The 27,186-nt window shown below is 49.2% G+C and overlaps 1 protein-coding gene across 1 annotated transcript in view; it reads left to right on the forward strand.

Moving 5' to 3' along the window:
• The window catches only part of LOC134935907 (dnaJ homolog subfamily C member 3-like), a 48,856-nt gene that overhangs the window by 5,956 nt on the left and 15,714 nt on the right, over positions 1–27,186 (forward strand). The window contains exons 2-7 of the mRNA XM_063930759.1: positions 21,649–21,780; positions 24,926–25,036; positions 25,588–25,712; positions 26,060–26,134; positions 26,400–26,543; positions 26,649–26,830. Coding sequence (XP_063786829.1) covers positions 21,699–21,780; positions 24,926–25,036; positions 25,588–25,712; positions 26,060–26,134; positions 26,400–26,543; positions 26,649–26,830 — 719 coding nt within the window. The 5' untranslated portion in view covers positions 21,649–21,698. The remainder of the gene's footprint in view (positions 1–21,648; positions 21,781–24,925; positions 25,037–25,587; positions 25,713–26,059; positions 26,135–26,399; positions 26,544–26,648; positions 26,831–27,186) is intronic.

Raw genomic sequence — 27,186 nt, forward strand, 5'->3', positions numbered from 1 at the left:
TCTGTATAAGGGCAGGGTGAGGGGTGTATATAGACTGTGTGACTGTGCTGTCAGTGTGTATCTCTGTATAAGGGCAGGGTGAGGGGTGTATATAGACTGTGTGACTGTGCTGTCAGTGTGTATCTCTGTATAAGGGCAGGGTGAGGGGTGTATATAGACTGTGTGACTGCGCTGTCAGTGTGTATCTCTGTATAAGGGCAGGGTGAGAGGTGTATATAGACTGTGTGACTGTGCTGTCAGTGTGTATCTCTGTATAAGGGCAGGGTGAGGGGTGTATATAGACTGTGTGACTGTGCTGTCAGTGTGTATCTCTGTATAAGGGCAGGGTGAGAGGTGTATATAGACTGTGTGACTGCGCTGTCAGTGTGTATCTCTGTATAAGGGCAGGGTGAGGGGTGTATATAGACTGTGTGACTGAGCTGTCAGTGTGTATCTCTGTATAAGGGCAGGGTGAGGGGTGTATATAGACTGTGTGACTGTGCTGTCAGTGTGTATCTCTGTATAAGGGCAGGGTGAGGGGTGTATATAGACTGTGTGACTGCGCTGTCAGTGTGTATCTCTGTATAAGGGCAGGGTGAGGGGTGTATATAGACTGTGTGACTGTGCTGTCAGCGTGTATCTCTGTATAAGAGCAGGGTGAGGGGTGTATATAGGCTGTGTGACTGTGCTGTCAGCGTGTATCTCTGTATAAGGGCAGGGTGAGAGGTGTATATAGACTGTGTGACTGTGCTGTCAGTGTGTATCTCTGTATAAGGGCAGGGTGAGGGGTGTATATAGACTGTGTGACTGCGCTGTCAGCGTGTATCTCTGTATAAGGGCAGGGTGAGAGGTGTATGTATACTGTGTGACTGAGCTGTCAGCGTGTATCTCTGTATAAGGGCAGGGTGAGGGGTGTATATAGGCTGTGTGACTGTGCTGTCAGTGTGTATCTCTGTATAAGGGCAGGGTGAGGGGTGTATATAGGCTGTGTGACTGTGCTGTCAGTGTGTATCTCTGTATAAGGGCAGGGTGAGGGGTGTATATAGGCTGTGTGACTGTGCTGTCAGTGTGTATCTCTGTATAAGGGCAGGGTGAGGGGTGTATATAGACTGTGTGACTGCGCTGTCAGCGTGTATCTCTGTATAAGGGCAGGGTGAGGGGTGTATATAGGCTGTGTGACTGCGCTGTCAGTGTGTATCTCTGTATAAGGGCAGGGTGAGGGGTGTATATAGACTGTGTGACTGAGCTGTCAGTGTGTATCTCTGTATAAGGGCAGGGTGAGAGGTGTATATAGACTGTGTGACTGCGCTGTCAGTGTGTATCTCTGTATAAGGGCAGGGTGAGGGGTGTATATAGACTGTGTGACTGCGCTGTCAGTGTGTATCTCTGTATAAGGGCAGGGTGAGGGGTGTATATAGACTGTGTGACTGTGCTGTCAGTGTGTATCTCTGTATAAGAGCAGGGTGAGGGGTGTATATAGACTGTGTGACTGTGCTGTCAGTGTGTATCTCTGTATAAGAGCAGGGTGAGGGGTGTATATAGACTGTGTGACTGTGCTGTCAGTGTGTATCTCTGTATAAGGGCAGGGTGAGAGGTGTATATAGACTGTGTGACTGCGCTGTCAGTGTGTATCTCTGTATAAGGGCAGGGTGAGGGGTATATATAGACTGTGTGACTGCGCTGTCAGCGTGTATCTCTGTATAAGGGCAGGGTGAGGGGTGTATATAGACTGTGTGACTGCGCTGTCAGTGTGTATCTCTGTATAAGGGCAGGGTGAGGGGTGTATATAGACTGTGTGACTGCGCTGTCAGCGTGTATCTCTGTATAAGGGCAGGGTGAGGGGTGTATATAGACTGTGTGACTGCGCTGTCAGCGTGTATCTCTGTATAAGGGCAGGGTGAGGGGTGTATATAGACTGTGTGACTGCGCTGTCAGTGTGTATCTCTGTATAAGGGCAGGGTGAGGGGTGTATATAGACTGTGTGACTGTGCTGTCAGCGTGTATCTCTGTATAAGGGCAGGGTGAGGGGTGTATATAGACTGTGTGACTGTGCTGTCAGTGTGTATCTCTGTATAAGGGCAGGGTGAGGGATGTATATAGACTGTGTGACTGAGCTGTCAGTGTGTATCTCTGTATAAGGGCAGGGTGAGAGGTGTATATATACTGTGTGACTGCTCTGTCAGCGTGTATCTCTGTATAAGGGCAGGGTGAGAGGTGTATATAGACTGTGTGACTGCGCTGTCAGCGTGTATCTCTGTATAAGGGCAGGGTGAGAGGTGTATATAGACTGTGTGACTGCGCTGTCAGTGTGTATCTCTGTATAAGGGCAGGGTGAGGGGTGTATATAGACTGTGTGACTGTGCTGTCAGTGTGTATCTCTGTATAAGGGCAGGGTGAGGGGTGTATATAGACTGTGTGACTGCGCTGTCAGTGTGTATCTCTGTATAAGGGCAGGGTGAGGGGTGTATATAGGCTGTGTGACTGTGCTGTCAGTGTGTATCTCTGTATAAGGGCAGGGTGAGGGGTGTATATAGACTGTGTGACTGCGCTGTCAGTGTGTATCTCTGTATAAGGGCAGGGTGAGGGGTGTATATAGACTGTGTGACTGTGCTGTCAGCGTGTATCTCTGTATAAGGGCAGGGTGAGAGGTGTATATAGACTGTGTGACTGCGCTGTCAGCGTGTATCTCTGTATAAGGGCAGGGTGAGGGGTGTATATAGACTGTGTGACTGCGCTGTCAGCGTGTATCTCTGTATAAGGGCAGGGTGAGGGGTGTATATAGACTGTGTGACTGCGCTGTCAGTGTGTATCTCTGTATAAGGGCAGGGTGAGGGGTGTATATAGACTGTGTGACTGTGCTGTCAGTGTGTATCTCTGTATAAGGGCAGGGTGAGGGGTGTATATAGACTGTGTGACTGTGCTGTCAGCGTGTATCTCTGTATAAGGGCAGGGTGAGGGGTGTATATAGACTGTGTGACTGTGCTGTCAGTGTGTATCTCTGTATAAGGGCAGGGTGAGGGGTGTATATAGACTGTGTGACTGTGCTGTCAGTGTGTATCTCTGTATAAGGGCAGGGTGAGGGGTGTATATAGACTGTGTGACTGCGCTGTCAGTGTGTATCTCTGTATAAGGGCAGGGTGAGGGGTGTATATAGACTGTGTGACTGTGCTGTCAGCGTGTATCTCTGTATAAGGGCAGGGTGAGGGGTGTATATAGACTGTGTGACTGTGCTGTCAGTGTGTATCTCTGTATAAGGGCAGGGTGAGGGGTGTATATAGACTGTGTGACTGCGCTGTCAGCGTATATCTCTGTATAAGGGCAGGGTGAGGGGTGTATATAGACTGTGTGACTGCGCTGTCAGTGTGTATCTCTGTATAAGGACAGGGTGAGGGGTGTATATAGACTGTGTGACTGCGCTGTCAGCGTGTATCTCTGTATAAGGGCAGGGTGAGGGGTGTATATAGACTGTGTGACTGTGCTGTCAGTGTGTATCTCTGTATAAGGGCAGGGTGAGAGGTGTATATAGACTGTGTGACTGTGCTGTCAGTGTGTATCTCTGTATAAGGGCAGGGTGAGGGGTGTATATAGACTGTGTGACTGCGCTGTCAGTGTGTATCTCTGTATAAGGACAGGGTGAGGGGTGTATATAGACTGTGTGACTGCGCTGTCAGCGTGTATGTCTGTATAAGGGCAGGGTGAGGGGTGTATATAGGCTGTGTGACTGTGCTGTCAGTGTGTATCTCTGTATAAGGGCAGGGTGAGGGGTGTATATAGACTGTGTGACTGCGCTGTCAGCGTGTATGTCTGTATAAGGGCAGGGTGAGGGGTGTATATAGGCTGTGTGACTGTGCTGTCAGTGTGTATCTCTGTATAAGGGCAGGGTGAGGGGTGTATATAGACTGTGTGACTGTGCTGTCAGTGTGTATCTCTGTATAAGGGCAGGGTGAGAGGTGTATATAGACTGTGTGACTGTGCTGTCAGCGTGTATCTCTGTATAAGAGCAGGGTGAGGGGTGTATATAGACTGTGTGACTGAGCTGTCAGCGTGTATCTCTGTATAAGGGCAGGGTGAGAGGTGTATATAGGCTGTGTGACTGCACTGTCAGCGTGTATCTCTGTATAAGGGCAGGGTGAGAGGTGTATATAGGCTGTGTGACTGCACTGTCAGCGTGTATCTCTGTATAAGGGCAGGGTGAGGGGTGTATATAGACTGTGTGACTGCGCTGTCAGTGTGTATCTCTGTATAAGGGCAGGGTGAGGGGTGTATATATACTGTGTGACTGTGCTGTCAGCGTGTATCTCTGTATAAGGGCAGGGTGAGAGGTGTATATAGACTGTGTGACAGTGCTGTCAGTGTGTATCTCTGTATAAGGGCAGGGTGAGGGGTGTATATAGACTGTGTGACTGTGCTGTCAGCGTGTATCTCTGTATAAGGGCAGGGTGAGGGGTGTATATAGACTGTGTGACTGTGCTGTCAGCGTGTATCTCTGTATAAGGGCAGGGTGAGAGGTGTATATAGACTGTGTGACTGCTGTCAGTGTGTATCTCTGTATAAGGGCAGGGTGAGGGGTGTATATAGACTGTGTGACTGCGCTGTCAGCGTGTATCTCTGTATAAGGGCAGGGTGAGGGGTGTATATAGACTGTGTGACTGTGCTGTCAGTGTGTATCTCTGTATAAGGGCAGGGTGAGAGGTGTATATAGGCTGTGTGACTGCGCTGTCAGCGTGTATCTCTGTATAAGGGCAGGGTGAGGGGTGTATATAGACTGTGTGACTGCGCTGTCAGCGTGTATCTCTGTATAAGGGCAGGGTGAGGGGTGTATATAGACTGTGTGACTGCGCTGTCAGTGTGTATCTCTGTATAAGGGCAGGGTGAGGGGTGTATATAGACTGTGTGACTGTGCTGTCAGTGTGTATCTCTGTATAAGGGCAGGGTGAGGGGTGTATATAGACTGTGTGACTGCGCTGTCAGCGTGTATCTCTGTATAAGGGCAGGGTGAGGGGTGTATATAGACTGTGTGACTGCGCTGTCAGCGTGTATCTCTGTATAAGGGCAGGGTGAGAGGTGTATATAGACTGTGTGACTGAGCTGTCAGCGTGTATCTCTGTATAAGGGCAGGGTGAGGGGTGTATATAGACTGTGTGACTGTGCTGTCAGTGTGTATCTCTGTATAAGGGCAGGGTGAGAGGTGTATATAGACTGTGTGACTGTGCTGTCAGTGTGTATCTCTGTATAAGGGCAGGGTGAGGGGTGTATATAGACTGTGTGACTGCGCTGTCAGTGTGTATCTCTGTATAAGGGCAGGGTGAGAGGTGTATATAGACTGTGTGACTGTGCTGTCAGTGTGTATCTCTGTATAAGGGCAGGGTGAGGGGTGTATATAGACTGTGTGACTGTGCTGTCAGTGTGTATCTCTGTATAAGGGCAGGGTGAGGGGTGTATATAGACTGTGTGACTGCGCTGTCAGTGTATATCTCTGTATAAGGGCAGGGTGAGGGGTGTATATAGACTGTGTGACTGCGCTGTCAGTGTGTATCTCTGTATAAGGGCAGGGTGAGAGGTGTATATATACTGTGTGACTGTGCTGTCAGCGTGTATCTCTGTATAAGGGCAGGGTGAGGGGTATATATAGACTGTGTGACTGCGCTGTCAGTGTGTATCTCTGTATAAGGGCAGGGTGAGGGGTGTATATAGGCTGTGTGACTGCGCTGTCAGCGTGTATCTCTGTATAAGGGCAGGGTGAGAGGTGTATATAGACTGTGTGACTGCGCTGTCAGTGTGTATCTCTGTATAAGGGCAGGGTGAGGGGTGTATATAGACTGTGTGACTGCGCTGTCAGTGTGTATCTCTGTATAAGGGCAGGGTGAGGGGTGTATATAGACTGTGTGACTGCGCTGTCAGTGTGTATCTCTGTATAAGGGCAGGGTGAGGGGTGTATATAGACTGTGTGACTGTGCTGTCAGCGTGTATCTCTGTATAAGGGCAGGGTGAGGGGTATATATAGACTGTGTGACTGCGCTGTCAGTGTGTATCTCTGTATAAGGGCAGGGTGAGGGGTGTATATAGGCTGTGTGACTGCGCTGTCAGCGTGTATCTCTGTATAAGGGCAGGGTGAGAGGTGTATATAGACTGTGTGACTGCGCTGTCAGTGTGTATCTCTGTATAAGGGCAGGGTGAGGGGTGTATATAGACTGTGTGACTGCGCTGTCAGTGTGTATCTCTGTATAAGGGCAGGGTGAGGGGTGTATATAGACTGTGTGACTGCGCTGTCAGTGTGTATCTCTGTATAAGGGCAGGGTGAGGGGTGTATATAGACTGTGTGACTGTGCTGTCAGCGTGTATCTCTGTATAAGGGCAGGGTGAGGGGTGTATATAGACTGTGTGACTGTGCTGTCAGCGTGTATCTCTGTATAAGGGCAGGGTGAGAGGTGTATATAGACTGTGTGACTGTGCTGTCAGTGTGTATCTCTGTATAAGGGCAGGGTGAGGGGTGTATATAGGCTGTGTGACTGCGCTGTCAGCGTGTATCTCTGTATAAGGGCAGGGTGAGGGGTGTATATAGACTGTGTGACTGCGCTGTCAGTGTGTATCTCTGTATAAGGGCAGGGTGAGGGGTGTATATAGACTGTGTGACTGCGCTGTCAGTGTGTATCTCTGTATAAGGGCAGGGTGAGGGGTGTATATAGACTGTGTGACTGTGCTGTCAGCGTGTATCTCTGTATAAGGGCAGGGTGAGGGGTGTATATAGACTGTGTGACTGTGCTGTCAGTGTGTATCTCTGTATAAGGGCAGGGTGAGGGGTGTATATAGACTGTGTGACTGCGCTGTCAGCGTGTATCTCTGTATAAGGGCAGGGTGAGAGGTGTATATAGACTGTGTGACTGCGCTGTCAGTGTGTATCTCTGTATAAGGGCAGGGTGAGGGGTGTATATATACTGTGTGACTGTGCTGTCAGCGTGTATCTCTGTATAAGGGCAGGGTGAGGGGTGTATATAGACTGTGTGACTGCGCTGTCAGCGTGTATCTCTGTATAAGGGCAGGGTGAGGGGTGTATATAGACTGTGTGACTGTGCTGTCAGTGTGTATCTCTGTATAAGGGCAGGGTGAGGAGTGTATATAGACTGTGTGACTGTGCTGTCAGTGTGTATCTCTGTATAAGGGCAGGGTGAGGGGTGTATATAGACTGTGTGACTGTGCTGTCAGCGTGTATCTCTGTATAAGGGCAGGGTGAGGGGTGTATATAGACTGTGTGACTGTGCTGTCAGCGTGTATCTCTGTATAAGGGCAGGGTGAGGGGTGTATATAGACTGTGTGACTGTGCTGTCAGTGTGTATCTCTGTATAAGGGCAGGGTGAGGGGTGTATATAGACTGTGTGACTGCGCTGTCAGCGTGTATCTCTGTATAAGGGCAGGGTGAGGGGTGTATATAGACTGTGTGACTGTGCTGTCAGCGTGTATCTCTGTATAAGGGCAGGGTGAGGGATGTATATAGACTGTGTGACTGCGCTGTCAGTGTGTATCTCTGTATAAGAGCAGGGTGAGGGGTGTATATAGACTGTGTGACTGCGCTGTCAGTGTGTATCTCTGTATAAGGGCAGGGTGAGGGGTGTATATAGACTGTGTGACTGCGCTGTCAGCGTGTATCTCTGTATAAGGGCAGGGTGAGAGGTGTATATAGACTGTGTGACTGCGCTGTCAGCGTATATCTCTGTATAAGGGCAGGGTGAGGGGTGTATATAGACTGTGTGACTGCGCTGTCAGTGTGTATCTCTGTATAAGGGCAGGGTGAGGGGTGTATATAGACTGTGTGACTGTGCTGTCAGCGTGTATCTCTGTATAAGGGCAGGGTGAGGGGTGTATATAGACTGTGTGACTGTGCTGTCAGCGTGTATCTCTGTATAAGGGCAGGGTGAGGGGTGTATATAGGCTGTGTGACTGTGCTGTCAGTGTGTATCTCTGTATAAGGGCAGGGTGAGGGGTGTATATAGGCTGTGTGACTGTGCTGTCAGCGTGTATCTCTGTATAAGGGCAGGGTGAGAGGTGTATATAGACTGTGTGACTGCGCTGTCAGCGTGTATCTCTGTATAAGGGCAGGGTGAGGGGTGTATATAGGCTGTGTGACTGTGCTGTCAGTGTGTATCTCTGTATAAGGGCAGGGTGAGGGGTGTATATAGGCTGTGTGACTGTGCTGTCAGCGTGTATCTCTGTATAAGGGCAGGGTGAGAGGTGTATATAGACTGTGTGACTGCGCTGTCAGCGTGTATCTCTGTATAAGGGCAGGGTGAGAGGTGTATATAGACTGTGTGACTGTGCTGTCAGTGTGTATCTCTGTATAAGGGCAGGGTGAGAGGTGTATATAGACTGTGTGACTGCGCTGTCAGTGTGTATCTCTGTATAAGGGCAGGGTGAGAGGTGTATGTATACTGTGTGACTGAGCTGTCAGCGTGTATCTCTGTATAAGGGCAGGGTGAGAGGTGTATATATACTGTGTGACTGTGCTGTCAGCGTGTATCTCTGTATAAGGGCAGGGTGAGGGGTGTATATAGACTGTGTGACTGTGCTGTCAGCGTGTATCTCTGTATAAGGGCAGGGTGAGGGGTGTATATAGACTGTGTGACTGTGCTGTCAGCGTGTATCTCTGTATAAGGGCAGGGTGAGGGGTGTATATAGACTGTGTGACTGTGCTGTCAGTGTGTATCTCTGTATAAGGGCAGGGTGAGGGGTGTATATAGGCTGTGTGACTGTGCTGTCAGTGTGTATCTCTGTATAAGGGCAGGGTGAGGGGTGTATATAGACTGTGTGACTGTGCTGTCAGCGTGTATCTCTGTATAAGGGCAGGGTGAGAGGTGTATATAGACTGTGTGACTGCGCTGTCAGCGTGTATCTCTGTATAAGGGCAGGGTGAGGGGTGTATATAGACTGTGTGACTGCGCTGTCAGCGTGTATCTCTGTATAAGGGCAGGGTGAGAGGTGTATATAGACTGTGTGACTGCGCTGTCAGTGTGTATCTCTGTATAAGGGCAGGGTGAGAGGTGTATATAGACTGTGTGACTGTGCTGTCAGTGTGTATCTCTGTATAAGGGCAGGGTGAGGGGTATATATAGACTGTGTGACTGCGCTGTCAGCGTGTATCTCTGTATAAGGGCAGGGTGAGGGGTGTATATAGGCTGTGTGACTGAGCTGTCAGTGTGTATCTCTGTATAAGGGCAGGGTGAATATAGACTGTGTGACTGTGCTGTCAGTGTGTATCTCTGTATAAGAGCAGGGTGAGGGGTGTATATAGACTGTGTGACTGCGCTGTCAGCGTGTATCTCTGTATAAGGGCAGGGTGAGAGGTGTATATAGACTGTGTGACTGAGCTGTCAGCGTGTATCTCTGTATAAGGGCAGGGTGAGAGGTGTATATATACTGTGTGACTGTGCTGTCAGCGTGTATCTCTGTATAAGGGCAGGGTGAGGGGTATATATAGACTGTGTGACTGCGCTGTCAGTGTGTATCTCTGTATAAGGGCAGGGTGAGGGGTGTATATAGACTGTGTGACTGCGCTGTCAGCGTGTATCTCTGTATAAGGGCAGGGTGAGGGGTGTATATAGACTGTGTGACTGTGCTGTCAGCGTGTATCTCTGTATAAGGGCAGGGTGAGGGGTGTATATAGACTGTGTGACTGTGCTGTCAGTGTGTATCTCTGTATAAGGGCAGGGTGAGAGGTGTATATAGGCTGTGTGACTGTGCTGTCAGTGTGTATCTCTGTATAAGGGCAGGGTGAGGGGTGTATATAGGCTGTGTGACTGAGCTGTCAGTGTGTATCTCTGTATAAGGGCAGGGTGAATATAGACTGTGTGACTGTGCTGTCAGTGTGTATCTCTGTATAAGAGCAGGGTGAGGGGTGTATATAGACTGTGTGACTGCGCTGTCAGCGTGTATCTCTGTATAAGGGCAGGGTGAGAGGTGTATATAGACTGTGTGACTGAGCTGTCAGCGTGTATCTCTGTATAAGGGCAGGGTGAGAGGTGTATATATACTGTGTGACTGTGCTGTCAGCGTGTATCTCTGTATAAGGGCAGGGTGAGGGGTATATATAGACTGTGTGACTGCGCTGTCAGTGTGTATCTCTGTATAAGGGCAGGGTGAGGGGTGTATATAGACTGTGTGACTGCGCTGTCAGCGTGTATCTCTGTATAAGGGCAGGGTGAGGGGTGTATATAGACTGTGTGACTGTGCTGTCAGCGTGTATCTCTGTATAAGGGCAGGGTGAGAGGTGTATATAGACTGTGTGACTGCGCTGTCAGCGTGTATCTCTGTATAAGGGCAGGGTGAGGGGTGTATATAGACTGTGTGACTGAGCTGTCAGTGTGTATCTCTGTATAAGGGCAGGGTGAGGGGTGTATATAGACTGTGTGACTGTGCTGTCAGCGTGTATCTCTGTATAAGGGCAGGGTGAGGGGTGTATATAGACTGTGTGACTGCGCTGTCAGTGTGTATCTCTGTATAAGGGCAGGGTGAGAGGTGTATATAGACTGTGTGACTGTGCTGTCAGTGTGTATCTCTGTATAAGGGCAGGGTGAGGGGTGTATATAGGCTGTGTGACTGCGCTGTCAGCGTGTATCTCTGTATAAGGGCAGGGTGAGGGGTGTATATAGGCTGTGTGACTGCGCTGTCAGTGTGTATCTCTGTATAAGGGCAGGGTGAGGGGTGTATATAGACTGTGTGACTGCGCTGTCAGTGTGTATCTCTGTATAAGGGCAGGGTGAGGGGTGTATATAGACTGTGTGACTGCGCTGTCAGCGTGTATCTCTGTATAAGGGCAGGGTGAGGGGTGTATATAGACTGTGTGACTGTGCTGTCAGCGTGTATCTCTGTATAAGGGCAGGGTGAGGGGTGTATATAGACTGTGTGACTGCGCTGTCAGTGTGTATCTCTGTATAAGGGCAGGGTGAGGGGTGTATATAGGCTGTGTGACTGTGCTGTCAGCGTGTATCTCTGTATAAGGGCAGGGTGAGGGATGTATATAGGCTGTGTGACTGCGCTGTCAGCGTGTATCTCTGTATAAGGGCAGGGTGAGGGGTGTATATAGACTGTGTGACTGCGCTGTCAGTGTGTATCTCTGTATAAGGGCAGGGTGAGAGGTGTATATAGACTGTGTGACTGCGCTGTCAGCGTGTATCTCTGTATAAGGGCAGGGTGAGGGGTGTATATAGACTGTGTGACTGAGCTGTCAGCGTGTATCTCTGTATAAGGGCAGGGTGAGGGGTGTATATAGACTGTGTGACTGTGCTGTCAGCGTGTATCTCTGTATAAGGGCAGGGTGAGGGGTGTATATAGACTGTGTGACTGTGCTGTCAGTGTGTATCTCTGTATAAGGGCAGGGTGAGGGGTGTATATAGACTGTGTGACTGCGCTGTCAGCGTGTATCTCTGTATAAGGGCAGGGTGAGGGGTGTATATAGACTGTGTGACTGCGCTGTCAGCGTGTATCTCTGTATAAGGGCAGGGTGAGGGGTGTATATAGACTGTGTGACTGCGCTGTCAGCGTGTATCTCTGTATAAGGGCAGGGTGAGGGGTGTATATAGACTGTATGACTGCGCTGTCAGCGTGTATCTCTGTATAAGGGCAGGGTGAGAGGTGTATATAGACTGTGTGACTGCGCTGTCAGTGTGTATCTCTGTATAAGGGCAGGGTGAGAGGTGTATATAGACTGTGTGACTGTGCTGTCAGTGTGTATCTCTGTATAAGGGCAGGGTGAGAGGTGTATATAGACTGTGTGACTGTGCTGTCAGTGTGTATCTCTGTATAAGGGCAGGGTGAGGGGTGTATATAGACTGTGTGACTGCGCTGTCAGTGTGTATCTCTGTATAAGGGCAGGGTGAGGGGTGTATATAGACTGTGTGACTGCGCTGTCAGTGTGTATCTCTGTATAAGGGCAGGGTGAGAGGTGTATATAGGCTGTGTGACTGCGCTGTCAGCGTGTATCTCTGTATAAGGGCAGGGTGAGGGGTGTATATAGACTGTGTGACTGTGCTGTCAGCGTGTATCTCTGTATAAGGGCAGGGTGAGAGGTGTATATATACTGTGTGACTGTGCTGTCAGCGTGTATCTCTGTATAAGGGCAGGGTGAGGGGTGTATATAGACTGTGTGACTGCGCTGTCAGTGTGTATCTCTGTATAAGGGCAGGGTGAGAGGTGTATATAGACTGTGTGACTGTGCTGTCAGCGTGTATCTCTGTATAAGGGCAGGGTGAGGGGTGTATATAGACTGTGTGACTGCGCTGTCAGCGTGTATCTCTGTATAAGGGCAGGGTGAGGGGTGTATATAGACTGTGTGACTGTGCTGTCAGTGTGTATCTCTGTATAAGGGCAGGGTGAGGGATGTATATAGGCTGTGTGACTGTGCTGTCAGCGTGTATCTCTGTATAAGGACAGGGTGAGAGGTGTATATAGACTGTGTGACTGTGCTGTCAGCGTGTATCTCTGTATAAGGGCAGGGTGAGGGGTGTATATAGACTGTGTGACTGTGCTGTCAGCGTGTATCTCTGTATAAGGGCAGGGTGAGGGGTGTATATAGACTGTGTGACTGCGCTGTCAGTGTGTATCTCTGTATAAGGGCAGGGTGAGAGGTGTATATAGACTGTGTGACTGTGCTGTCAGCGTGTATCTCTGTATAAGGGCAGGGTGAGGGATGTATATAGGCTGTGTGACTGTGCTGTCAGCGTGTATCTCTGTATAAGGACAGGGTGAGAGGTGTATATAGACTGTGTGACTGCGCTGTCAGCGTGTATCTCTGTATAAGGGCAGGGTGAGGGGTGTATATAGACTGTGTGACTGTGCTGTCAGCGTGTATCTCTGTATAAGGGCAGGGTGAGGGGTGTATATAGACTGTGTGACTGTGCTGTCAGTGTGTATCTCTGTATAAGGGCAGGGTGAGGGGTGTATATAGACTGTGTGACTGTGCTGTCAGCGTGTATCTCTGTATAAGGGCAGGGTGAGAGGTGTATATAGACTGTGTGACTGCGCTGTCAGCGTGTATCTCTGTATAAGGGCAGGGTGAGGGGTGTATATAGACTGTGTGACTGAGCTGTCAGCGTGTATCTCTGTATAAGGGCAGGGTGAGGGGTGTATATAGACTGTGTGACTGAGCTGTCAGCGTGTATCTCTGTATAAGGGCAGGGTGAGGGGTGTATATAGACTGTGTGACTGTGCTGTCAGTGTGTATCTCTGTATAAGGGCAGGGTGAGAGGTGTATATAGACTGTGTGACTGTGCTGTCAGTGTGTATCTCTGTATAAGGGCAGGGTGAGGGGTGTATATAGACTGTGTGACTGCGCTGTCAGTGTGTATCTCTGTATAAGGGCAGGGTGAGGGGTGTATATAGACTGTGTGACTGCGCTGTCAGCGTGTATCTCTGTATAAGGGCAGGGTGAGGGGTGTATATAGACTGTGTGACTGTGCTGTCAGTGTGTATCTCTGTATAAGGGCAGGGTGAGAGGTGTATATATACTGTGTGACTGTGCTGTCAGTGTGTATCTCTGTATAAGGGCAGGGTGAGGGGTGTATATAGACTGTGTGACTGCGCTGTCAGTGTGTATCTCTGTATAAGGGCAGGGTGAGGGGTGTATATAGACTGTGTGACTGCGCTGTCAGCGTGTATCTCTGTATAAGGGCAGGGTGAGGGGTGTATATAGACTGTGTGACTGCGCTGTCAGTGTGTATCTCTGTATAAGAGCAGGGTGAGGGGTGTATATAGACTGTGTGACTGCGCTGTCAGTGTGTATCTCTGTATAAGGACAGGGTGAGGGGTGTATATAGACTGTGTGACTGCGCTGTCAGCGTGTATCTCTGTATAAGGGCAGGGTGAGGGGTGTATATAGACTGTGTGACTGCGCTGTCAGTGTGTATCTCTGTATAAGAGCAGGGTGAGGGGTGTATATAGACTGTGTGACTGCGCTGTCAGTGTGTATCTCTGTATAAGGACAGGGTGAGGGGTGTATATAGACTGTGTGACTGCGCTGTCAGTGTGTATCTCTGTATAAGGGCAGGGTGAGAGGTGTATATAGACTGTGTGACTGTGCTGTCAGTGTGTATCTCTGTATAAGGGCAGGGTGAGGGGTGTATATATACTGTGTGACTGCGCTGTCAGTGTGTATCTCTGTATAAGGGCAGGGTGAGAGGTGTATATAGACTGTGTGACTGTGCTGTCAGCGTGTATCTCTGTATAAGGGCAGGGTGAGGGGTGTATATAGACTGTGTGACTGTGCTGTCAGTGTGTATCTCTGTATAAGGGCAGGGTGAGAGGTGTATATAGACTGTGTGACTGTGCTGTCAGCGTGTATCTCTGTATAAGGGCAGGGTGAGGGATGTATATAGACTGTGTGACTGTGCTGTCAGCGTGTATCTCTGTATAAGGGCAGGGTGAGAGGTGTATATAGGCTGTGTGACTGCGCTGTCAGTGTGTATCTCTGTATAAGGGCAGGGTGAGGGGTGTATATAGACTGTGTGACTGAGCTGTCAGTGTGTATCTCTGTATAAGGGCAGGGTGAGGGGTGTATATAGACTGTGTGACTGTGCTGTCAGTGTGTATCTCTGTATAAGGGCAGGGTGAGGGGTGTATATAGACTGTGTGACTGCGCTGTCAGTGTGTATCTCTGTATAAGGGCAGGGTGAGAGGTATATATAGACTGTGTGACTGTGCTGTCAGCGTGTATCTCTGTATAAGGGCAGGGTGAGGGGTGTATATAGACTGTGTGACTGTGCTGTCAGCGTGTATCTCTGTATAAGGGCAGGGTGAGGGGTGTATATAGACTGTGTGACTGTGCTGTCAGCGTGTATCTCTGTATAAGGGCAGGGTGAGGGGTGTATATAGACTGTGTGACTGCGCTGTCAGTGTGTATCTCTGTATAAGGGCAGGGTGAGAGGTGTATATAGGCTGTGTGACTGTGCTGTCAGTGTGTATCTCTGTATAAGGGCAGGGTGAGAGGTGTATATAGACTGTGTGACTGTGCTGTCAGCGTGTATCTCTGTATAAGGGCAGGGTGAGGAGTGTATATAGACTGTGTGACTGTGCTGTCAGTGTGTATCTCTGTATAAGGGCAGGGTGAGGGGTGTATATAGACTGTGTGACTGCGCTGTCAGCGTGTATCTCTGTATAAGGGCAGGGTGAGGGGTGTATATAGACTGTGTGACTGCGCTGTCAGTGTGTATCTCTGTATAAGGGCAGGGTGAGGGGTGTATATAGACTGTGTGACTGTGCTGTCAGCGTGTATCTCTGTATAAGGGCAGGGTGAGGGGTGTATATAGGCTGTGTGACTGTGCTGTCAGCGTGTATCTCTGTATAAGGGCAGGGTGAGAGGTGTATATAGACTGTGTGACTGTGCTGTCAGTGTGTATCTCTGTATAAGGGCAGGGTGAGAGGTGTATATAGACTGTGTGACTGCGCTGTCAGCGTGTATCTCTGTATAAGGGCAGGGTGAGGGGTGTATATAGGCTGTGTGACTGTGCTGTCAGTGTGTATCTCTGTATAAGGGCAGGGTGAGAGGTGTATATAGACTGTGTGACTGCGCTGTCAGCGTGTATCTCTGTATAAGGGCAGGGTGAGGGGTGTATATAGGCTGTGTGACTGTGCTGTCAGTGTGTATCTCTGTATAAGGGCAGGGTGAGGGGTGTATATAGACTGTGTGACTGCGCTGTCAGCGTGTATCTCTGTATAAGGGCAGGGTGAGGGGTGTATATAGGCTGTGTGACTGTGCTGTCAGTGTGTATCTCTGTATAAGAGCAGGGTGAGGGGTGTATATAGACTGTGTGACTGTGCTGTCAGTGTGTATCTCTGTATAAGGGCAGGGTGAGAGGTGTATATAGACTGTGTGACTGCGCTGTCAGTGTGTATCTCTGTATAAGGGCAGGGTGAGGGGTGTATATAGACTGTGTGACTGCGCTGTCAGCGTGTATCTCTGTATAAGGGCAGGGTGAGGGGTGTATATAGACTGTGTGACTGCGCTGTCAGCGTGTATCTCTGTATAAGGGCAGGGTGAGGGGTGTATATAGACTGTGTGACTGCGCTGTCAGCGTGTATCTCTGTATAAGGGCAGGGTGAGGGGTGTATATAGACTGTGTGACTGTGCTGTCAGTGTGTATCTCTGTATAAGGGCAGGGTGAGAGGTGTATATAGACTGTGTGACTGTGCTGTCAGTGTGTATCTCTGTATAAGGGCAGGGTGAGAGGTGTATATAGACTGTGTGACTGCGCTGTCAGTGTGTATCTCTGTATAAGGGCAGGGTGAGGGGTGTATATAGACTGTGTGACTGTGCTGTCAGTGTGTATCTCTGTATAAGGGCAGGGTGAGGGGTGTATATAGACTGTGTGACTGCGCTGTCAGTGTGTATCTCTGTATAAGGGCAGGGTGAGGGGTGTATATAGGCTGTGTGACTGTGCTGTCAGTGTGTATCTCTGTATAAGGGCAGGGTGAGGGGTGTATATAGACTGTGTGACTGTGCTGTCAGTGTGTATCTCTGTATAAGGGCAGGGTGAGGGGTGTATATAGACTGTGTGACTGTGCTGTCAGCGTGTATCTCTGTATAAGGGCAGGGTGAGGGGTGTATATAGACTGTGTGACTGCGCTGTCAGTGTGTATCTCTGTATAAGGGCAGGGTGAGGGGTGTATATAGACTGTGTGACTGTGCTGTCAGCGTGTATCTCTGTATAAGGGCAGGGTGAGAGGTGTATATAGACTGTGTGACTGCGCTGTCAGCGTGTATCTCTGTATAAGGGCAGGGTGAGGGGTGTATATAGACTGTGTGACTGCGCTGTCAGCGTGTATCTCTGTATAAGGGCAGGGTGAGGGGTGTATATAGACTGTGTGACTGTGCTGTCAGCGTGTATCTCTGTATAAGGGCAGGGTGAGGGGTGTATATAGACTGTGTGACTGTGCTGTCAGTGTGTATCTCTGTATAAGGGCAGGGTGAGGGGTGTATATAGACTGTGTGACTGTGCTGTCAGTGTGTATCTCTGTATAAGGGCAGGGTGAGGGGTGTATATAGACTGTGTGACTGCGCTGTCAGTGTGTATCTCTGTATAAGGGCAGGGTGAGGGGTGTATATAGACTGTGTGACTGTGCTGTCAGCGTGTATCTCTGTATAAGGGCAGGGTGAGGGGTGTATATAGACTGTGTGACTGTGCTGTCAGTGTGTATCTCTGTATAAGGGCAGGGTGAGGGGTGTATATAGACTGTGTGACTGCGCTGTCAGCGTATATCTCTGTATAAGGGCAGGGTGAGGGGTGTATATAGACTGTGTGACTGTGCTGTCAGTGTGTATCTCTGTATAAGGGCAGGGTGAGGGGTGTATATAGACTGTGTGACTGTGCTGTCAGCGTGTATCTCTGTATAAGGGCAGGGTGAGAGGTGTATATAGACTGTGTGACTGTGCTGTCAGCGTGTATCTCTGTATAAGGGCAGGGTGAGAGGTGTATATAGACTGTGTGACTGCGCTGTCAGTGTGTATCTCTGTATAAGGGCAGGGTGAGGGGTGTATATAGACTGTGTGACTGTGCTGTCAGTGTGTATCTCTGTATAAGAGCAGGGTGAGGGGTGTATATAGACTGTGTGACTGCGCTGTCAGTGTGTATCTCTGTATAAGGGCAGGGTGAGGGGTGTATATAGACTGTGTGACTGTGCTGTCAGCGTGTATCTCTGTATAAGGGCAGGGTGAGGGGTGTATATAGACTGTGTGACTGCGCTGTCAGTGTGTATCTCTGTATAAGGGCAGGGTGAGGGGTGTATATAGACTGTGTGACTGCGCTGTCAGCGTGTATCTCTGTATAAGGGCAGGGTGAGGGGTGTATATAGACTGTGTGACTGTGCTGTCAGCGTATATCTCTGTATAAGGGCAGGGTGAGGGGTGTATATAGACTGTGTGACTGTGCTGTCAGTGTGTATCTCTGTATAAGGGCAGGGTGAGAGGTGTATATAGACTGTGTGACTGTGCTGTCAGTGTGTATCTCTGTATAAGGGCAGGGTGAGGGGTGTATATAGACTGTGTGACTGCGCTGTCAGTGTGTATCTCTGTATAAGGACAGGGTGAGGGGTGTATATAGACTGTGTGACTGCGCTGTCAGCGTGTATCTCTGTATAAGGGCAGGGTGAGGGGTGTATATAGACTGTGTGACTGTGCTGTCAGTGTGTATCTCTGTATAAGGGCAGGGTGAGAGGTGTATATAGACTGTGTGACTGTGCTGTCAGTGTGTATCTCTGTATAAGGGCAGGGTGAGGGGTGTATATAGACTGTGTGACTGCGCTGTCAGTGTGTATCTCTGTATAAGGACAGGGTGAGGGGTGTATATAGACTGTGTGACTGCGCTGTCAGCGTGTATGTCTGTATAAGGGCAGGGTGAGGGGTGTATATAGACTGTGTGACTGAGCTGTCAGCGTGTATCTCTGTATAAGGGCAGGGTGAGAGGTGTATATAGGCTGTGTGACTGCACTGTCAGCGTGTATCTCTGTATAAGGGCAGGGTGAGAGGTGTATATAGGCTGTGTGACTGCACTGTCAGCGTGTATCTCTGTATAAGGGCAGGGTGAGGGGTGTATATAGACTGTGTGACTGCGCTGTCAGTGTGTATCTCTGTATAAGGGCAGGGTGAGGGGTGTATATATACTGTGTGACTGTGCTGTCAGCGTGTATCTCTGTATAAGGGCAGGGTGAGAGGTGTATATAGACTGTGTGACAGTGCTGTCAGTGTGTATCTCTGTATAAGGGCAGGGTGAGGGGTGTATATAGACTGTGTGACTGTGCTGTCAGCGTGTATCTCTGTATAAGGGCAGGGTGAGGGGTGTATATAGACTGTGTGACTGCGCTGTCAGCGTGTATCTCTGTATAAGGGCAGGGTGAGGGGTGTATATAGGCTGTGTGACTGTGCTGTCAGCGTGTATCTCTGTATAAGGGCAGGGTGAGGGGTGTATATAGACTGTGTGACTGTGCTGTCAGCGTGTATCTCTGTATAAGGGCAGGGTGAGAGGTGTATATAGACTGTGTGACTGCTGTCAGTGTGTATCTCTGTATAAGGGCAGGGTGAGGGGTGTATATAGACTGTGTGACTGCGCTGTCAGCGTGTATCTCTGTATAAGGGCAGGGTGAGGGGTGTATATAGACTGTGTGACTGTGCTGTCAGTGTGTATCTCTGTATAAGGGCAGGGTGAGAGGTGTATATAGGCTGTGTGACTGCGCTGTCAGCGTGTATCTCTGTATAAGGGCAGGGTGAGGGGTGTATATAGACTGTGTGACTGCGCTGTCAGCGTGTATCTCTGTATAAGGGCAGGGTGAGAGGTGTATATAGACTGTGTGACTGAGCTGTCAGTGTGTATCTCTGTATAAGGGCAGGGTGAGGGGTGTATATAGACTGTGTGACTGCGCTGTCAGCGTGTATCTCTGTATAAGGGCAGGGTGAGAGGTGTATATAGACTGTGTGACTGTGCTGTCAGCGTGTATCTCTGTATAAGGGCAGGGTGAGAGGTGTATATATACTGTGTGACTGTGCTGTCAGTGTGTATCTCTGTATAAGGGCAGGGTGAGGGGTGTATATAGACTGTGTGACTGCGCTGTCAGTGTGTATCTCTGTATAAGGGCAGGGTGAGAGGTGTATATAGACTGTGTGACTGTGCTGTCAGCGTGTATCTCTGTATAAGGGCAGGGTGAGGGGTGTATATAGACTGTGTGACTGTGCTGTCAGTGTGTATCTCTGTATAAGGGCAGGGTGAGGGGTGTATATAGACTGTGTGACTGCGCTGTCAGTGTGTATCTCTGTATAAGGGCAGGGTGAGAGGTGTATATAGACTGTGTGACTGTGCTGTCAGCGTGTATCTCTGTATAAGGGCAGGGTGAGGGGTGTATATAGACTGTGTGACTGCGCTGTCAGTGTGTATCTCTGTATAAGGGCAGGGTGAGGGGTGTATATATACTGTGTGACTGCGCTGTCAGCGTGTATCTCTGTATAAGGGCAGGGTGAGGGGTGTATATAGACTGTGTGACTGTGCTGTCAGTGTGTATCTCTGTATAAGGGCAGGGTGAGGGGTGTATATAGACTGTGTGACTGTGCTGTCAGCGTGTATCTCTGTATAAGGGCAGGGTGAGGGGTGTATATAGACTGTGTGACTGCGCTGTCAGCGTGTATCTCTGTATAAGGGCAGGGTGAGGGGTGTATATAGACTGTGTGACTGCGCTGTCAGCGTGTATCTCTGTATAAGGGCAGGGTGAGGGGTGTATATAGACTGTGTGACTGTGCTGTCAGTGTGTATCTCTGTATAAGGGCAGGGTGAGGGGTGTATATAGACTGTGTGACTGTGCTGTCAGTGTGTATCTCTGTATAAGGGCAGGGTGAGGGGTGTATATAGACTGTGTGACTGCGCTGTCAGTGTGTATCTCTGTATAAGGGCAGGGTGAGGGGTGTATATAGACTGTGTGACTGTGCTGTCAGCGTGTATCTCTGTATAAGGGCAGGGTGAGGGGTGTATATAGACTGTGTGACTGTGCTGTCAGTGTGTATCTCTGTATAAGAGCAGGGTGAGGGGTGTATATAGACTGTGTGACTGTGCTGTCAGCGTGTATCTCTGTATAAGGGCAGGGTGAGGGGTGTATATAGACTGTGTGACTGTGCTGTCAGCGTGTATCTCTGTATAAGGGCAGGGTGAGGGGTGTATATAGACTGTGTGACTGCGCTGTCAGTGTGTATCTCTGTATAAGGACAGGGTGAGAGGTGTATATAGGCTGTGTGACTGTGCTGTCAGTGTGTATCTCTGTATAAGGGCAGGGTGAGGGGTGTATATAGACTGTGTGACTGCGCTGTCAGTGTGTATCTCTGTATAAGAGCAGGGTGAGGGGTGTATATAGACTGTGTGACTGTGCTGTCAGCGTGTATCTCTGTATAAGAGCAGGGTGAGGGGTGTATATAGACTGTGTGACTGTGCTGTCAGCGTGTATCTCTGTATAAGAGCAGGGTGAGGGGTGTATATAGACTGTGTGACTGTGCTGTCAGCGTGTATCTCTGTATAAGGGCAGGGTGAGAGGTGTATATAGACTGTGTGACTGCGCTGTCAGTGTGTATCTCTGTATAAGGGCAGGGTGAGAGGTGTATATAGACTGTGTGACTGTGCTGTCAGTGTGTATCTCTGTATAAGGGCAGGGTGAGAGGTGTATATAGACTGTGTGACTGTGCTGTCAGCGTGTATCTCTGTATAAGGGCAGGGTGAGAGGTGTATATAGACTGTGTGACTGTGCTGTCAGCGTGTATCTCTGTATAAGGGCAGGGTGAGGGGTGTATATAGACTGTGTGACTGTGCTGTCAGCGTGTATCTCTGTATAAGGGCAGGGTGAGAGGTGTATATAGACTGTGTGACTGTGCTGTCAGCGTGTATCTCTGTATAAGGGCAGGGTGAGGGGTGTATATAGACTGTGTGACTGCGCTGTCAGCGTGTATCTCTGTATAAGGGCAGGGTGAGGGGTGTATATAGACTGTGTGACTGTGCTGTCAGCGTGTATCTCTGTATAAGGGCAGGGTGAGGGATGTATATAGGCTGTGTGACTGTGCTGTCAGTGTGTATCTCTGTATAAGGGCAGGGTGAGAGGTGCAGTTACTGCTTCTGCCTCTGTTATACATATAAATGATCTGTGTTACGTTACGTGTGCTGACAGGTGCAGCGGAGAGAGGACTTGGACATCGGGAACGAGAGTGCCACACCGGCATGGAGAGAGAAAGACGAGGTGTGAGCGGGGTCCTGTCTTCTCTCTCCCTACTGTGTGTGATCCTGGATCTACACCTGGATGGTGAGCATTTATCTCATTGTAATGTCATTGTAGTGTAAGAACACTGGGATCTCTGTTTCTGAGATGACTTGTACTTGTAGGTTTGTTCTTACCAACCGTTCTGGAAGAACACCTTCTCCGACGTCTTGTACTATTTGTTTAGTGCCAACAGATGGATCAACCGGTCGCGGGAGTCTTTTCAATGCTCAAACTTTCAGAGCCGTATTAAGGGACTTAGGGTGCATACACACGGTGAGATTCGGACTTATCCGATTCTCACCGTGCGACAGGGGGCCGGGTCGGCACTTAGCCAGTATCGCAAGCACATAATAACTGTGCTTGCGATGCTGGCTATGTGCGATTTCAATCCTGACTATCTCTTCTATAGAGATAGTCAGGATTGACTTGCCTGCACAGCCTATTTTTTCTTCCGATGCCGACCGCGCGGGGCCGCGCATCGGATCGGGATCGCAAGGTGACTGTCACCTTGCGATCTGCACTATATTTTCTTCCGATTCTGACTATATAGTCAGAATCGGAAGAAAATATAGTGCAGATCGCAAGGTGACAGTCACCTTGCGATCCCGATCCGATGCGCGGCCCCGCGCGGTCGGCATCGGAAGAAAAAATAGGCTGTGCAGGCAAGTCAATCCTGATTATCTCTATAGAAGAGATAGTCAGGATTGAAATCGCACATAGCCAGCATCGCAAGCACAGTTATTATGTGCTTGCGATACTGGCTAAGTGCCGACCCGGCCCCCTGTCGCACGGTGAGAATCGGATAAGTCCGAATCTCACCGTGTGTATGCACCTTTAGTGTAATATCCGTTAAATGTTTACAATGGAAAATTAAATGGTTAAAATGCAAATACAAAAATGCACCCTTCAATAGGACGCGTCGTCATGTTTTTTTTTTCAATCAGAAAGTTTCTCTGAGGATATTACATTCTACAGGAGACGTACAGTGCAAGTAAAAACAATGCGTTCTAATCTGAGCAACATATTACCTGTCCTCTGTGTAATTCAACATTTTCATTAGTTTTAAAATGAATGTAATGAACGCTTCCAGTAATAAGCAATGTCATGTTTATAGACAGAGCAGGATAATTAGGAATATAGTATGTTAATGCGGTCGGGGCAAATCAAAACGCAATCCTCCCCCCCCCCCCCCATATTAATCTGTTCTTGCAAACACTGTAACATTTGTAAGCACTGGAATTAGTAAAAAAAAAAAAAAAGTCAACAACATATACAGGTCCCATAAAGAACCTACAGCTATAATGTATCTCCCTATGGAATCAATATAACATAATCAAGTTTCATATGCATATGTGTGGAAAAAAATCATACCATTTTTAGTCCAATGTTCCAATACAGAGTTATAATACATTTTTAGAACCCATTATTAAAACCCTTCATGGACAAAAAAAGGGGGAAAAAAAATAAAATCTAAAGGCAATAAGCATACCAGTAGTCTGCCCGCTAAGCTGTTTCAGCATGGCCGCACGCCCTGCCTGATTTTAAATTGATTAACGGCGCACTTCACTTATTGCGGTGCCCAGCTGAAGCAGTGTGCCCTCTTCCAACCCGACCCGCGGGCTGCAGTGTCCTACATTTGGGGAAAGTTGGGGTTTAGCTCCCGTGAATAGATGCTGTGTGCATCTATTCATAGTGAGGTCAGAGCTTGGGGTCAGCACAGCATGTCCGTTAATGCTGGATACATCCCCAAGAGTGACAGAGACAAGGCCATTCCTCCTCAATTTTCGGATGCAAACGCACCAAAAGTGCCTGATTTTTTTCCCTCGATGGCGCCCCGCCTGTTCTTCACTCTTAAGCTTGAGGACTGTAGAAGCACACCTTTTGCTGTCACCAAGACGGTCGCTTGGGTAAGGAAGAACAATTAAAAACTAGTGAAATGGTTGAAGAAATTAGTCTCTCTTTGTGGGATCCTTCTGCTATTGTAAACTGTCCAAGTTTTAGCCTTCTCCTACATGGCAGATTATCAAAAACATACATGTTTTTATTTTAATGAAACTGTTTTGGAGTTCTAATTCTATGGGGTCAATTCTATTCGGCAACTAAAGAATAGCGCCGGGAATTAGCTCCCGACGCTATTCAATTCAGCTAAAGTTAAGTCGGCGATGTCCCGTTCTCGCCGACTTAACAGGTAGTTTTGTCGGGAGAACGGGCATTCTCCGACTTAACTACCCGGCGCGAGGCTGATTCCCGACAGAATCAGCCTCGCGCCGGCCGCGAGGCTGCACTTTTGTCGGGTTTCTTCTCTCATCCCCCGGGGATGAGAGAAGAATTCCCGACAATTGCGGGCAACTAGTAGCAGAATTGAATAGCGTCGGGAGCTAATTCCCGGCGCTATTCTTTAGTTGCCGAATAGAATTGACCCCTATATGTGAAGTTATCACCATTTTTACTTAGTAAGCACTGTGTGGCTTTTTGTCATATGACCATTTCAACTTAATAATTGTGACTTTTTTTGTCATATTAAACTCAATAATGTTCTGTCACACGTGTTCCTAAAGAATTCATGTTTCAGATTTGGATATGGAGTGAATTGTTTGAGCTACAGTAAATTAATTTAGATTGTCCTTCCATTTTAGGTTCTGTTTTGATTTGAGTAATACTTACACCCCCACATGTCGTGCATGCTCTGGTGGGTCTTGTGCTATCGCACATCAGAGAGTTAGAAATAGGCCTTTATGCACTGACCTGTGGCTATAAATTTGATCAGTAATCTTGGCGCCTACAATCTAATGCGTGGGCTGTAAACCTGGCAGATGACCGTTTCTAGATGTGGGTAACCTGGCCCGTGCTCTATTGGACCTGTCAAGTGCATTCTGTCATTTCATGAAGCAAAATCCCACTTATAAATCCACTAGTAATTGTTGACATCGCTGAGACACAAAGTGCCTCATACCTCAGTGATGTTGCTGGTGACTAGCGAATTCATTCAAAGGTTGCTCTGGCTCACCAAATGGCTGCCTGCCCCAAGCTTAGTTGACCGGCCCTTTGAAATTGCCATCATGGGCTCGAGTGGAAGAGCGCCCCTAGAGGTCTCATTACCATGGAATAGGTCATCTTTCTGACATGGGACAGCTGATTATTCTGTATGATGTCTGGTAACTGTGTCTCTCGTGTGTTTGATGGACAGGATCTCTGGCCGCCAGCCAGGCAGAGGTGGAGAACCATCTGGAGATGGGCCGGAAGCTCCTGGCCGCGGGACAGCTGGCTGAGGCTCTCTCTCACTATCACTCGGCTGTGGGTGAGTACAGGGCTACGTATGGCATAATCCGTGGTGATATGTGATCATAATAGTTGTATGAACTCCTGAGATCTGACGCCATCGCTTCCTCCGTCATTATTAACACTTGTGTATTATAAGGAGTAACGGAACCTCTGCTGCAAGTCGCACAGTAAGAGCAGAGTTGGCTGGCGATGTGAGAATATATGACACTGTGCAGACCACTGATTGTGCGGGATTACCCTCCACACAGCACGTTCCGCCACCTGAGCCCACTGCGAAATGCAGCTGAACTGTAATAATGTGGAGATAATGGTACGCGATGAGGCGCATATTCCCAGAACGTGAGCCTTAGTGCAGACTGTGAGGCTGTGTGCATACTGGGGTTTTCCTGTATACATCCTCCGATACACAGCATGTAGTTACTGCTTTGTGCACCAGGGGGCAGCACTCCCACACTCCTGACAGCTGGCCAGTCGGCATACTGTAATTACAGGGTAATCTATGAACTCCGGTTGAAGTGTATTGTGTCACGCCGCTACAGTAACTTCTTTATATCCCTCTTATTGCAGACGGAGACCCCAGCAACTACCTGACGTATTACAAGCGGGCAGCGGTTTATCTGGCGATGGGGAAGTTTAAATCGGCTCTCCCGGATCTCAGCAAGGCCATAGCGCTGAAGCCGGACTTCCTGGCGGTAGGGGCTGGGTAATGGGAGGCTGTTGGGGGAGGGAGGTGGGGGTTAGGGCAGAGCAGGTTCTCATAGCGGTGGGTTGTGGATTTGGTGGAAGGGAAGTACCAGCAGTGTCCCCCCCCCGAGCCCGTCTCCTCCGTGTGAGGCTTCTCTCCTCCCTGAGCTCACCTTTGGACCTTGCGTTACGGTTTTGACAGATGTATCGCCACCGCAGAGTAGCGCGAAGCACATATTCTTCCTTTTGCATCAGACAGGGTGGGCCGTACCCCAGTAACACGATCATGGTTCGTGGGGTCCGGCCAGCCGCTTACTGGTATCCTTATTGCATCTGTGTGGTTGTTTTCCCGCAGGCCAGACTGCAAAGGGGGAACATATTGCTGAAGCAGGGGGACACGGAGGAGGCCAGAGAGGATTTCCAGGCTGTGGTGAGTTGCCCACATCAATCAAGTGCAACCTTTCCATATAGATTGTATTGCATGTGTATAGTTCTTGCAGCCACTTACAATAATGTGTGTACATAGCGGCAGCTGGTCCTACTGGAGCTTACAGTCTAATTACCCATGCATCGTCAATGTACAGAGCTACAGAATATGTTGTCGCCTTATAAATAAAGTATATTAATACAACTTTAGGGTCCGCCCTGACAGAAGCCGATTAACCTTCCAGTATCCTCCCCCCCCCCCCCGGCAGATGCAGAGTAACCCCACCAACGAGGAGGCCAGGAACCAGCTGGAGCGACTGCGGGAGCTGGAGGCTAGCCGGGAGGAGGCCTGGGCGGCCCATGACAGAGAGGATTATGGGGAAGCCATCAGCTGGCTGGAGAAAGTGATTGAGGTAATGCGTGGCTGGATGTCTGACCCCGCTGTATGTACCTTGTTATCAGGGCCAGTGAATGGCATTTATACCTGTAACATGTTTGTATGGCTCTGCCCTCTCTAGCACTCCCCCTGGGATCCCAGTGTTCGGGAGCTGAGGTCTGAGTGTTACCTCCAAATTGGAGATGTAAGCAAGGCCATCCATGATCTGAAGCCCACAACCAAGCTCCGTAATGACAACAGAGCTGCCTTCCTGAAACTGAGCCAGCTCTATTACACCATGGGCGCGCACGAGGAGAGCCTGAGGTGAGGGGGGCCTGTATACACCATGGGGGCGCACGAGGAGAGCCTGAGGTGAGGGGGGGCCTGTATACACCATGGGGGAGCACGAGGAGAGCCTGAGGTGAGGGGGGGCCTGTATACACCATGGGGGAGCACGAGGAGAGCCTGAGGTGAGGGGGGGCCTGTATACACCATGGGGGAGCACGAGGAGAGCCTGAGGTGAGGGGGGGCCTGTATACACCATGGGCGCGCACGAGGAGAGCCTGAGGTGAGGGGGGATCTGTATTACACTATGGGGGTGCCTGAGGTGAGGGGGGATCTGTATTACACTATGGGGGTGCCTGAGGTGAGGGGGGATCTGTATTACACTATGGGGGAGC

Source organism: Pseudophryne corroboree, chromosome 6 (assembly GCF_028390025.1).
Source record: "Pseudophryne corroboree isolate aPseCor3 chromosome 6, aPseCor3.hap2, whole genome shotgun sequence".
Lineage (NCBI taxonomy): Eukaryota > Metazoa > Chordata > Amphibia > Anura > Myobatrachidae > Pseudophryne > Pseudophryne corroboree.